This window comes from Cupressus sempervirens, chromosome 1 (assembly GCF_028749045.1).
Source record: "Cupressus sempervirens isolate cs-2001-9-10 chromosome 1, ASM2874904v1, whole genome shotgun sequence".
In the NCBI taxonomy this organism is placed as follows: Eukaryota; Viridiplantae; Streptophyta; class Pinopsida; order Cupressales; family Cupressaceae; genus Cupressus; species Cupressus sempervirens.
This window is the reverse complement of record NC_143118.1, coordinates 356,804,485-356,818,280: the sequence shown is the minus strand read 5'-3', so window position 1 is coordinate 356,818,280 and position 13,796 is coordinate 356,804,485. Positions and strand designations below refer to the sequence as shown.

The window sequence follows — 13,796 nt, the reverse complement described above, 5'->3', positions numbered from 1 at the left end:
TTAGAGTTGGGTTATATTCGTTGTTTGGTATTTCCTACTGATGAAGGGGTAGATGTTATTCCGGTTCCTTTTCCTATGGCAAGAAATTAGATACATGTTTAGTTTGTAATTCATATGCAAGAAAATAATTTTTTTTGAAAAAAATGGAAAGACCTTATGAAGAATGAAAGAGAAATGGAACAATAAAAAATGTAGAACAAAAACAAAAGCAAATAGAACAAGAACTTACCTTGTGTAGCCATTGTAAGCTTACAAATGTGTAGGAATGAGGCACAAACACTTGAAGAACACCCACCAATCAATCTTCAAACGCCTTCTTGCACAACCGGATTCTTGCTCAACCACTTATGCACTCTTCCTTAAGAAAAACTAACCTGTTTGGAAACATAAAATGACAATGAGAGGCCACGAAAAGTAATTCCTAACAACCTTCAACCTTTTAGGTTTGTGGATGCCAAAAAACTATTAAATTTTGCAAAAAAAATATTTTCAGGCATCCACGGGGTCCAGTATGTGGCCGAATTTCCTAGCTTGGTTTGCCCAAGTTTGAACCCCATCATACCCATGGGTCAAAAGTGGAACCCGGCCCGAACCAAAGTGTGAACTAGACCTAAACTTCGGACCAGTTCAAACTTTCGTTGGTTCGGGGGAGGGGTGGTACCATGGTGACTTAGTTGTAAACAGATAAAACACTTATAACCATCCATTCCTCTAGCCTTTTATGCCCACAACTATCTCCATATCAACATATACATTTAAAGTTATGTTTCTCCCTAAGCAACATCTCTTGGTTGAATCAACATCTCAAAAATTTCAGCTAAAACAATGACCAAGTCATGAATTAATAAATGACAACCATACATCCTTATGACAATCAAATCTACATATAATTGATGGATTGCAAGAATAGGTATCATCCATTTGTCATTGCAAGAATAGCTATCATCCATTTGTCACCAAAGTGTGATGGGACTCGGTTGGAAGCCAAACCAAAGCATCAAGCTTCCTTTTCCACTTGCCCACCCTCACAATAATTCATGCTAAGTTCTAGGATCACCCAAGAAACCAATACTGATAAATGGCGATCCATATTGTGACATGACCGACTTTGTCATCCTTTGGCATTGTTGCAAGTCATTATGATTTTTGCTTGTTTTTCTCATTCCTTCTGAAAACTCATATTTTTAGTAGATCGCATGTTTTTTATGTAATAACGAGTATCATGTTCAACCATGTAACTAGATGGAATCGTAATCAAATCATGATTCATAAATATCAACAATTCATTATTATTACAACTAGAACTACATAAATTCATAGATTGCAGGAATAGCTATCATCCATGTGTCACCAAAGCATGAAGGACTTCACATTGAGGTCAAGTCCAAGTATCAAGCCTCATTTTCCACTAGGCACCCTCACAAATAATTCATGCCAATTTTTAGGGTTGTGTCAAGAGGCCAACACTAGTAAAAGGGATGGTCCATGTAACATGTGTGACCATGTAATCTCATGGCTCATTGTGAGTGCTTCATATTTTTGTTTTCTCCAATTTCCTTCCCAAAACTCAATGTAAAGTAGGAGATGGCATTTTTTTCTTTTTCTTCTTTGAGTTGAGTTTTTTTTTAATTTCCTTGATCTTCCCTCCCCAAATCAATGTCTGTAGAAAAGTAACAATATTTTCCTCACCAATTCCAGCCTTCCTTTTCTATCAAGCAAAAAATTGGAGGCTAGAAGAGGCGAAATTCAATGCCTTGCAAACTGGACCATCTTAACTTCTTAAGGACACATTTATTACAGTTGCACAAAAATCTTCCAAGGCTTCTTCAAGCTCATTTCTTTGGAAAAGATTATTTCCTTATTCAAAGCTTTTCTTCATTTATTAGTAAGTTACTAAGCAGATCACATATTTTTGCCTAAAAATAAAACTCTTTCTTTTTCTGAGTTTTGTTTTAACTCAATCTTGTTCTCTTAGATAGATTAGATTGAGTTTGCTTTCTTTACTTTCCTTGCAAACATCTCTACCAAAAACAGAAAAAGGTATGTAGTTTGAGTTTTGTTTTAACTCAGTGTTACTCTCTTAGATGTATTAGATTTAGATTACTTTCTTTACTTTCCTTGAAAACATCTCTACCAAAAACACAAAAAAGTAGGTAGTTTAGATTGTATTTGAAAAGTAAAATAGAAAATTGTGTAAAAGAAAGGAGTAGATAAAAGCTCTCTTGCATGCATTTTAGAATAGCTATTTTAATCATAATCAAGCAAAACGTGAGAGAGAGAGAGAGAGAGAGAGAGAGAGAGAGAGAGAGAGAGAGAGAGAGAGAGAGAGAGAGAACGAACATTATGATGCACCTCACAAGCATTCAATAAATTGTCAACAAATTTCTGAATAGTGAAAAACACTACAAGCAAAGAAAAGCAAACTAACTCACCAAAAATCACACTTGTTCAACTTCCCTAGCTCTCCCACTTGTATTTTCATGCCAAAAGTGTCCGAGATTAGAAAAAATACAATTGTATTGGCTCTAAACAAGATAGAAGAAAAAGTGCCTCTTTTAGGCCCATTTGAGAACACAATGAACAAAGGAAGTTATGAGAACATTGTGCACTTGAGCTCTATATTTTTAGAGGAACTCCTTGAAATCATTAACCCTAGAAATGCAGCACTAGTGGTCCAGTGAGCAGCAAAACAATGCGCTAACATACCAATGTTTCAATATCCAACAGCACAAATCAACAAAATAATCCGCCATCCGAACATTCTTCCTCATGAATGAATGAGTGTTACATCCCAATTTTTGCCCTAAATATTTTTAACCTAAATATAGCCATTGAACCAAAATAATTTTTCAAGTTCAAGTGAAGTTAGTCGTTGTTTCATCATGGTAGTTATAGCCGTTGCTTTATTTATTCATGTTCATGTGAAATTGAAGCAGTTATCTTAAGACGTTGCATCGATCTAAATTACTATATGAATTTAAGTTAGTTAAATTTAGCCATTGTGTTCATGTGAAATGAAGATAATTTTTAGCCGTTGTTCAATCAGTTAGTATTTATGATGAAATTCCTAATGATTTTATTTAACAAATTATGAATTATGAATTGATGTTTTGGTGAGAATGATTGTTTTGAAGGTTGCAAGATAAAGACCCGAGAAGGAGGGGAAGCATTACGAAACAAGGTCATCTGGAAATGGGATGATCATATGACCTAATTATCAGGAATATCAGGTTTGATCTAAAAGTCGCCATGGCAAGATTGTTAAAGCTTGACAATAAATTTCTAAGTGGAAAATTACATGAGCTAAAAATAAAATAAAATAAAATTCTTACCTCTATTTATTAAATAGTAATATCATTTAATATTATATCACTCTCTTGATTAAAATCACAAATAAATATTTGCAAAGTGGCACTATTATATTAGGATTTATAATACAATAATGCCACCTTGTATATACTTAATTATAATCTAACCAATACAATAATATAACATTAAATAATATTAATAAAACTTTTTCACCTTTGTTCCAACGATTCATTTTTCCAATCGATGGAATTCAAAGCGCATATGAGTCTTGTAACGGCAGAAGCGGAAAAGCCATTTCAAAATCTTTTTATATGTTTTCCTTTGTCGTTTTCAGGCACACCAACAAGATATCCATCTGTTCCTTGTTCCGCCATAGTCTCAAAACTTTACTATTCTGCAACCCGAGTTTGCCCATCAGAGGAAGTCTATCCGCCTTGTATCCTGAGATATCCGTCTCAAACTCTTCTTTTGCAAATATGTTTAACACCCTGCTAAAATTCGTCGACCATTCTGCAATACATTTATCACCTGCAACATCGTCCTGTCTAGCCACGATATCATACCTCTGAGCTTCCACGAAATCATTCTTGTGCATCTCTGAACATCGGATTCAGCGGATATTTGAAGAGGTCACCAAGCAGGATACAGTAACCCGTAGCCAAGTAAGGATGTGTTAAATCATTTTTAACTTCCAACTTTCACTCACGTTTTCTTTGTCTTTTCTAAGTCGGGTTGATACAATATAAGAGCTGCGTGCACAGAATAGAATCTTGCTGTTTACCATATGCTTAGAATATTAGAAAATGCCAATAGAACTTATTTACATGGTTGCTAATGAAGTAGTTGGTGATTATAATAAAAGCCGACTATGGAAGTATTGAAGCTTTATATTCTCATTGTATTCATTCTCTATTACTTCCGATTGCCATTCCTTAATTTAAAAAAATACTTTTGAATATAGATTTTACCATTATCAAACCACTTATGTCTTAATCTGTAGATCTTAACTTGAAATGTTCTGTTCTCAAACAAACAGTAGTAATGATCAATTCTGAATACCAAGGAATATCTTAGAATGTAAAGTCATAATCTTATAAATTGATATAAGATGTAATGGTTCAAGCACTGAGGAGACACCAATTTGGAGACCTGTTGATGGTGTGAGGTGTAGATGAATCTGATAAAAGAAAAAAAAGAATGATATCAGTAATTGATAAAAACATAAATTAGTTTAATGCAAATAGCTCATGTGATTCCACTTTGATAATTAGTTGTCACGCTGAGTGGTGGAGATCGGGTTATAAAAACCCACCTCTGAAATCCCTGGCCAGGGCGATAAAAGGCAGACTTGCCACAACAAAATGATCGCATTGTTGTCCTGATGCTTCAGTTATTCAACCAAATAGCTATTGGGACCTCAACCCCCCTGAGTACTATGATGACTGGATCAATGAACATCCCAAGCCTAACCTTAGGGTAGGGAGGGCTGTTCTATTAATTTAGAACTTGTGGGGATAAGTAAAAAGGTCCGAGGTTGGGAGGTTAAGCCTACGATAATGCTTCTCCTCTCATCAAAGTCAGAGCTTGGTCAATTAATTTGAGAAGTCTCTTAAGTAAATCAGTACGTATCTTTGTTTTTAAGTTAGTTTACTTTATTTTTCCAACTGAAAGATTTTTCTTGGAAATTGATGTAACATAGAAATATAATTTAATTCTCTTTAGCATGTTAGATGCAACTTCTCAATTCAACAATTCAGATCAGTGTTAAATTTTAGCATTTAGATTCAATTTCAGTATTAGATTAGATTTATTCTCTTAAAATTTAGATTAAATTTAAATTCAATAATTAGAATAGATTTGGTTTCAGTTTAACTTCAGTATTTAGTCCAGATTGATCTCAATGGTTAGTTTAGATTTTTTTTTTAGATTCAGCTGATTATGTAATTAGATAAATGAAGAAAGTAGTTGTAGAAAAACCAGCTGTTACAATGAGCCTAGTGGTGAATTTCATATCAACAATAATTGTCTTACTTTCTAGACTGCTCAAGTTCAAGAAGAAGGTAGGTAATTAACTTTTTGTCACTTGAATGGCTTTTGCAACAAGAGCTAGTGTAGTTGGATCTTCACCATTAAGCAAGGGTGTAGTGAAAAACAATGTTCTAAATCCATGTCATACATTTGGGGTGAGGCAAATCTAGAATATCATATCTTCCAAACATTTGTGGCATCATTTTCAAGCAACCCTTTTTGCAAGAATTTTCTTAGTTGTGATGATATATCTACTCCAGTTTAACCATCTCAATCTCTGCCTAAATTGATTGCATTGAACAATCGATGTTTTCATGTTGATATTATGACTTCTACTCGGCCTTGGTTTTTCCTTTACTGTTCCACTCATTCATGGAATGCTTTGGGATGCCAGTAAAACTGGGGTGGGTTTGAACATGTATACAGCCCAAGAAACACAATAAATTGATTAAAAAATAACTTTCTGTTGAAAAGTTGACATTGATGCCAAATGTGATACCTGGAGGAAGAGAGATGGACAAAGGAACACTGAATTAATAAATTTATCAACACACAAGACATAAGGTTGTGGAAGGGAATGCAGAGTAGCATTATTCATAATGGCTCCTATTCCACTTGTTGATTATCTACTTATCATATGTTTCATGTCATGGATATGAAAATCCATTGATTTTAAATTATGTGGATCATTTCTGGAACTTGAAAACAGAAAGAAACTATTTTCTACTTTATTTCTGATTCAGTAGTTTGATTACTTTTCCTTGATCAATGGATTAGCATGAGTTTGTCTTTAAATTGAATATAGTTCAAGTTACTTCTTCTGATATGAAATAAAATTGTGATATAGTGATCCTATCATATCTCTAGCCACTATAGTCCTCTCCACCCTGCATGGAGCGGTGGGCTAATTTATTCATGGTGATCCTAGCCCCTACCCCTACCTTTATAGTGGTAGGGCTCTTGTTCACATGGCATAGCAAGCTCAAAAGCATGGGGACTATTCGAGCAACTCCCAAACTATCTACAGTAGGGCACCCATAATAAACAGAAGTCTGATATGTGTAAAGAGCCACACTATTTTTCACAACAATGTGATCTAATATTAGATAGATGGTACAGAAGTGTTGAGAGTGCATATTGTTGCATTTCAGACCTGTATTTAAATAGGTCTGAGGTAGTATCCAGATTATCCATCCAAACACCCAGAAAACAATGACAAAAAAATTTCAATGCCCACAACAATCTCCATATCAACATATACATTTAAAGTTGTTTTTGTCAGTAATCAACACCTCTTGGTTGAGTGACACCTGCTTGTCCTATATCATACCAATTATTTAATGATATCTTCAAATCAACTTGTAATTGAAATTCTTTTCCTTAAGCCGCAATTTCATTCACTTATTTGCAATTATTGGCAAAAGATACTTTCCGTTTGAGTGAAATAATCCTACATCTACAATTTCCACTCTTTCAGTTTTCAAGTTTAATAAATGACAGCAAACTGGCCATGCCAACTCACAGATGTATCTGGCCTTGATTCAACAATCTCCACGTGATTATAGTGGTATGCTGCAGTCATAGCAGCTTTCTCAAGAAGGAGAGAACCGATAGATAATGTTGGAGAAATAATACAGCCCTGCATGAACTCCAAGTCAATATTAATTACTAGTTAGTGTACACAGACAACTCACCCTAGAAACATAAATTGAATTCTTCGGATGCTTACAGTTAGTCTCAATTTAGGATATTAAAATAAGAAATAATCATGTCACATAGCTTTAATTACTGTTCACAAACCTACTTGCACACTCTTTTCAATAACAGAAAAGAACCTCACCAAAGCTCACCATGCTCGCCTTCTCACAAAATTTAGATAATGATGCTATGACATCCATATCAACCCCGGGGACATGAACCACACTTCTCATACCAAAAGCTGTAGCCTGAAATGACACCTCCAGAGGCAACTCAAGTGAGATGAATCAGCAGCAATATTAAGGGGAAATAATTGAAAGCAATTACAATGGTGTTCAGTTTCTAAATATTCTGTATGGTGCAGTAAGGATTAAAGAAGATCTTATAGAATCCAACATTAGACATAATTTTTGAATTATTATTGGTTGGAAAACTTTGAAGCACACTACACACAAACGATCTAAATTTCTAACAACGATTGAAAAATTAGCAGTTCATGCAAGTTTCTACAAATTGACTTAACAACTTTGCTGGAATTTTATGGTTGAGGATGTTATAATAAATTTTTACAACCTAGACTATTGATTTGGTTAAAAGAATATCAAAATAATCTTCAGCATCAATATTAAGGGGAAATAATTGAAAGCAATTACAATGGTGTTCAGTTTCTAAATATTCTGTATGGTGCAGTAAGGATTAAAGAAGATCTTATAGAATCCAACATTAGACATAATTTTTGAATTATTATTGGTTGGAAAACTTTGAAGCACACTACACACAAACGATCTAAATTTATAACAACGATTGAAAAATTAGCAGTTCATGCAAGTTTCTACAAATTGACTTAACAACTTTGCTGGAATTTTATGGTTGAGGATGTTATAATAAATTTTTACAACCTAGACTATTGATTTGGCGATCGAGGATCCCCAAACTTTCCTGTGGTCAGTACCCATATCGAAGTTGTGGGCTAACATTCCATAAGAACTGAATTGCGCATCAGAAAGTTATGCCATGCGGGGATAATTGTGTACCGGCAGACTTAGGGCTTGAATGCTAATCTATGCTTATAATGACACCCGAGTCCTAAGGTTTTCTATGGATAAATTCTGCAGCAAGGAATCCGCCTGACTTAGGGCTGAAACACCAATCCACTAACCATGTTGACCATTATCTCAAGAAGTAACAAAAGAAATCAGTAACAAGGCTCAAATAGACGGAGATAGACAGCACTACAGTGCTTTAAGTTTATATAATGTCAATATTCGGCAAGACAATTTTTTAACCCCTGATGAGAATGTATTGAATGACTAAGAATTTACTAGTTACAATTACATATATAGCTACTTCTGAAAGATGGGAGTGATAGCACCTGTCTGACATTGTCATATACAGAAGAAGGCTCTGAGAAGTCCACCAAAACCCCTGCAGTCCTAGACTGCACACAAAACAAGCACTGAGTTAATATATGCCGCATGCATTGCAGTGTAAACTGAACACTTTCTTCATGTTTCATAATCCAAATATCACCTGTGATAGAGAGGTTAACAACATAACCAAATCATTCAGCACAGGGACCTCCAGAGGTTCATCCAAGTTGGCTATCTGTATTAACGAGTGAAACTCTGATTGTCACAGTAAAATATACTAGACAGGAACCCCACTGTAATGTGGGCGTATGATGGAAACAAAAAAAAAAATTGGAATTAAAGCAAAGAAACCACCTCTCCAGCATCCCTTCCTACAAGTAAGGGATCAATTGCACCAGCCAGTTCCATTCCTCTTGCTTTGCTGATTGCAGCTATTGCAGCTCTTCCAATATCCTTGCCTGCTCCATTCACAATTACCTGTATTTGCTTTAACGACTCATCACTTTGCAACCCGGTTATATGCCATAGATGAAAATATTCTCAGAAGAATCAAATCAGTCGTTTTTACGCATAAGGGAGTAAATTATGGGTTGATGGATTTTATAAAGTACCTTGATTGTGCCGGTTCTTGAAGGCATTGAACATTTTATCAGCGACCTTGTGGCAATGGGCTTCACTCCACAGTACGTGGAAGCTACCATTGGCAATGTCATAGCCATTGCACTTGTTAAAATTTTAGTGGATGAGCATTCGATGTTGTTTGTATATATGGGTGCTGAAACGAAAATAGCAAGCTCAAATAGTGATCAGATAATGAAATAGTTTAAATATCATATATTTAGAAAGCACTCTTTGGCCTAATCAAAATCAGATTTTACCCTCGAATTATAGTCCCTCCAATTTTAAATTAAACAATATCAGGGATGCAGGTAATTTTGGAGTAGATAACGGGTAGGATAAATACGTCATATTAAAATCAGAGTCAAAATCAGCATAGGCCGCATAGCGCAGTGGATTAGCGCGTTTGACTTCGGATCAAAAGGTCGTGGGTTCGACTCCCACTGTGGTCGTAGCATATAGTTTTCAGCCATTTTGATTTTAATTAGTTTAAAATTGGAAATTGGAAGACCCAGCCATAGGCTTTCCTACCAAATTTGTTTACCCAGCATAGGCTTTCCTCCCAAATTTGTTTTTTCCAATAGAAATGGTGTAAGTAGATTTCTTGGTTTTACCTGTGATGTTAAAAGATTCATTTTTAAAAATTGAAGTTTCCTTAGCATTGTCAATGTTGTGAAACAGTTTCTAATTTCGTTTTCTTCTCATAAGTTTCTAATTTTCCCTCTATTTAAGTTACAAGATTTACTAATTAATCTCTGTTTTTCTCCCATTTTTCATATTGTGAAGGCTTTAATGGATTTCTTTTCTTATCACTAATTTCTGTTATTTTCTCTTATTTTACATGTCCATTGTTTTGGCTCAATATATGCAGGGACTATAATGTCACAAGTTTATATACTGGTTTGAATTGTTTGACAAGTTCAACATAAAAATAAATACATAATGAGTAAATACAAAATACATACATATAGATTATAGAGAAGTTGAGGAAACAAATAGAAATGGTAATGCATACATGACAACAAAGAAGTGCACACAACTAAATCATAGTAGTTCTAAAGTTTCTTCAATTTCATACAACTCCAAGTTTGTTTCAATTTCATGTTCAAATCATTTTTGATAGATTAGATTTGATTTGCAAATTTATCCATCTCTTTGCAAACGTCATGTTGCTCGTAAATTTTGTCATTTATGAAAGATCTTGAAATTGCATTCTTTTTATTATCACATATGTAAACAATGATTCATGTTTTTTATAAATGTTAAAATAAATAATATAATCAATTTATATAAAAATTCTGATTTTATTTATAATTAAATTACTTATTGCTATGTTTCAAAATTTAAAAATACATTATCTTAAATTTGAATTTGAAATGCAAAAATACAATAGAATACAAAATTTCTAAAAAATAAATTAAAAAATTACATTTGTATCTAAATTTTATTATTTGATAGAAATGTTGTTTATAAGAAAAATATAGAAAGATTATTTTAATATCAATTACAATTTGAAATAATATGCATGCAAAAACATAAAATAGAATAGAAATACTTATATATATATATATATATATATATATATATATATATATAAAGTTTACATTAAGTCTAGATTTTTTATTTTTTTAGATTTAAATTTAAGTTCATTCATTTTAGAAAATTGAATTATATAATTTGAAAATTTTAAATAATTTATAATAAACAAGAAGATTTTAAAATATGTTTTGCACATATTTATTTCTATTTTTTATACTTAGTCACTATTAAGATAAAATTAAAATGCATGTAAAAAAGTACTTTACATATCTTCGATATAGAAAGATTTCCTTTGTATCTAGATTTTAGTTTTAAATTTATAGTTTAATTTTATCATTTTTTTTTTTTTAACATAAAAATGATTTAAAATTTTAAAGAAGTTTGTTATTTCTACCATCTACCATATAGCAAAAATATAGAAAAATTATTTTCATATCAATTACAATTTGAAATCATACAAGAAAAAACAATAAAAGAGAATAAAAATACTTCTTACGATTTTAGAAAAATATAGAAAGTTTACATTTAAGTCTAGATTTTAGTTTTTAAATTTTAAATTTATGTTGGTTCATTTTTAAAAAGACATACAATTTTGCAAAATTTTTAAGATTTTAAATGATTTATAGGTAAGAAAAAATTAAAATACATGTTATACGTATTTATTTCTATATTTTTACTTTATTTCTATTTTTGTAATTTAGTATATATATAAGATTTGTATCTAGATTTTAGTTTTAAATTTATAATTTGATTTTTTAACAAAAATAAATAAATTTAAAAATCTTTGTCATATATGTAAATTACTTTCAACCATAATTATAACAATTTTTTTTAATTTAAAATAAATTAAATTATTGTAATGTCAACATAGTACATAATATAGGCATCTATTTACCTATATTATAATAATGTATTCTAGGGCCATTATATTCTCACAATTCTTATAGCTATCCATTATGTAAGTCCTAACTATAACCATAACTTAGTCCTAACTATAACCATAATCTCAATTCTAACCTTAATAATTTTCCCAAACCCTTAACTCTAGGCTAAACCTTAATCCAAACTTTAATCATAATGTAATTACAATGTGACCTTAACTATGGCTTAAATATTAAACATAATGTGAATCTTAATTTGATTTATTGTATAGATTAAAAATTGTATTCACCTACTAAAAATATAAATTCATGTATCTTAATAAATTAACTATTAGCCTAACATTAAACTTTATTAAATCATAAGTACAAATTGAACCCTTATCCTTAAAAAAAAATTTCAATACGTTCCAAAATCTTCTCCAATAAATAAAACTTTAAACCTAACTCTAATACTTAGACACAACCAAATTGAATCCTAATCTATTTAAAATCTAAATAAGTTAACCCTAATCCTACACCATATAACCAATTTTAAGAATTTTTTGTGTACCATGGCCCTAATCCTAAATGATATTAAAAATTTATGATATATTTGAATCATAATCCTTACTCCAATCTTATCCAACTTGAAATCTAACCTCAAACTTAATTCTAACCCTAATTAAACATTATGTTAAATTGAAAACCTAATCTAATTATAATCCTAAAATTAACCATAATATTTCTTCTTTTCCTTTCAATCAATTATACAAATCATTCCTATTGGCTAATTGGTGCACATACATAAATGTGCAACTGCTAGTTTGGTTACTATTTTGGGGTTTTGGGGCCATTGGCTATAAGATTTTGACATCATATTATGAAGTTTCAACTAATTTAATTGGTATGTTTTTAATTTTTTTAAATAAATTATTACTTAATTTAATACAAGTGCTATTAGTGGCATGTAAGAATAACTGTTTAATTCTAGTTTGAAACTTTCTATAATTGTAATACCCAATATTTATTATATTTATTAAATTAATAAATAGTTATTATCATAGGCAATATATTATTGCAATCACTTCTACATTTTTTTTTCAACCAATATTTTTATTTTAGATTTAGATTTTTATGTTTTCTAATGTATATACCGTAGATTTTTAATTTAAAAAATTCATAAAACTATTTTACTTCAATTTAATTGGCTCACACATTTGGGGTCTTAGAGGGGTGGATTTCTAGATATCCCTATTATCAAAGAGATCAAATATACTTTAAAGAGTTTTGAATTTAAATAAAATAAAACGTTATGCTAAGATTATATTATATTTATATTCTAAATTAGAAATAAATTTAATGACAATTAAATATATTTTAAATTAGACAGAATAAAACACAATATCAATAACTAACTAACATTACATTTATAGTATCCCCTACTTGGGAATCTTGAGAATCTTTTGTTAGGATGGCCTAAATGTTGTTCTTTTAATATTTACGAAAAACTTTGGAAGATTGGCCCATTTATTCTTATGTGGGAGATCTAGAAGGAAATGAACATGTGAATTTTATGTGATTCAGATCTCAACTCATCATGTTTTCTTAACAAAATTGAAGCCTATATAATAGAAGTTATGAACAATAACATAAGAAGGATAGTAAAAGAGGAAGGATCCTTCACAAACTGGGACAAAGAAATGAAGTGAAATTGGAAGAGAATTATTAATCCTTCACTAGTATACAAGAAGCACAATTAGAAAGCTAGGATGGAATGCGAATGAGAACCTCCACCAAAAGGTTGGTCGAAATTGAATTTTGATGAAGCATGATCTAGGGGAAATCTTGAAAAAGTAGGAATAGGTTGTATCATTACACTAGATTCTAGAAAATGGGTAGCTAAAAGAGCCAAGCCTATGGGTATCATCATGAACAATATAACAGAATTAGAAGCCCTCCAAGAGGGGCTTCAACTAAGCTTAAACTTAGGAATTAAGAAACTAATTATAGAGGAAGACTCCCAAATTGTGCTTAATGCCTTAAGGAAAAGGAAAAGGAAAACCCCAAATTGGATATTAAATTTAAAACTTGAAGAAGTATTAAAATTATTGGACTTAATAGAAGAAACCAAAATTCAACATATATTTCAAGAAGGCAACAAAAAGGTAGATCTCCTTGCAAATAAGGGAGTGGATGGAGAGGATATATTAATTCGTCAAAACTATTAATCACATGACTTTATATTTAAATTTTATCCTAAGTATATGTATTTATTTTTCTATATCCTCCTAAACCTATTAACCTTTAGGATTTTATCTTTTAATTATTATAGATAATGAGTATGAGAAATAGCAATAAAGGCTTTGATAGTTTG

The 13,796-nt window shown here is 31.4% G+C and overlaps 1 protein-coding gene and 1 non-coding gene across 3 annotated transcripts in view; one reads left to right on the top strand and one right to left on the bottom strand.

Moving 5' to 3' along the window:
• CRR1 (Dihydrodipicolinate reductase, bacterial/plant) overlaps nucleotides 1–9,263 on the bottom strand; it is an 86,427-nt gene extending 77,164 nt beyond the window's left edge. Inside the window, exons 1-6 of one of the 2 annotated variants that reach the window (XM_089825337.1) lie at nucleotides 9,017–9,263; nucleotides 8,760–8,882; nucleotides 8,566–8,640; nucleotides 8,408–8,473; nucleotides 7,188–7,283; nucleotides 6,860–6,976 (exon numbers count right to left, since the gene is read on the bottom strand). In XM_089825337.1, the coding sequence (XP_089681463.1) occupies nucleotides 6,860–6,976; nucleotides 7,188–7,283; nucleotides 8,408–8,473; nucleotides 8,566–8,640; nucleotides 8,760–8,882; nucleotides 9,017–9,124 (585 nt within the window). In that variant the 5' untranslated portion in view covers nucleotides 9,125–9,263. The remainder of the gene's footprint in view (nucleotides 1–6,859; nucleotides 6,977–7,187; nucleotides 7,284–8,407; nucleotides 8,474–8,565; nucleotides 8,641–8,759; nucleotides 8,883–9,016) is intronic. The other variant, XM_089825346.1, reaches the window with a different exon arrangement.
• Nucleotides 9,264–9,401: 138 nt separating this feature from the next.
• Nucleotides 9,402–9,475, top strand: TRNAR-UCG (transfer RNA arginine (anticodon UCG)). The gene has a single exon. It is a non-coding gene; the product is annotated as a tRNA-Arg (tRNA).
• Nucleotides 9,476–13,796: the final 4,321 nt, after the last annotated feature.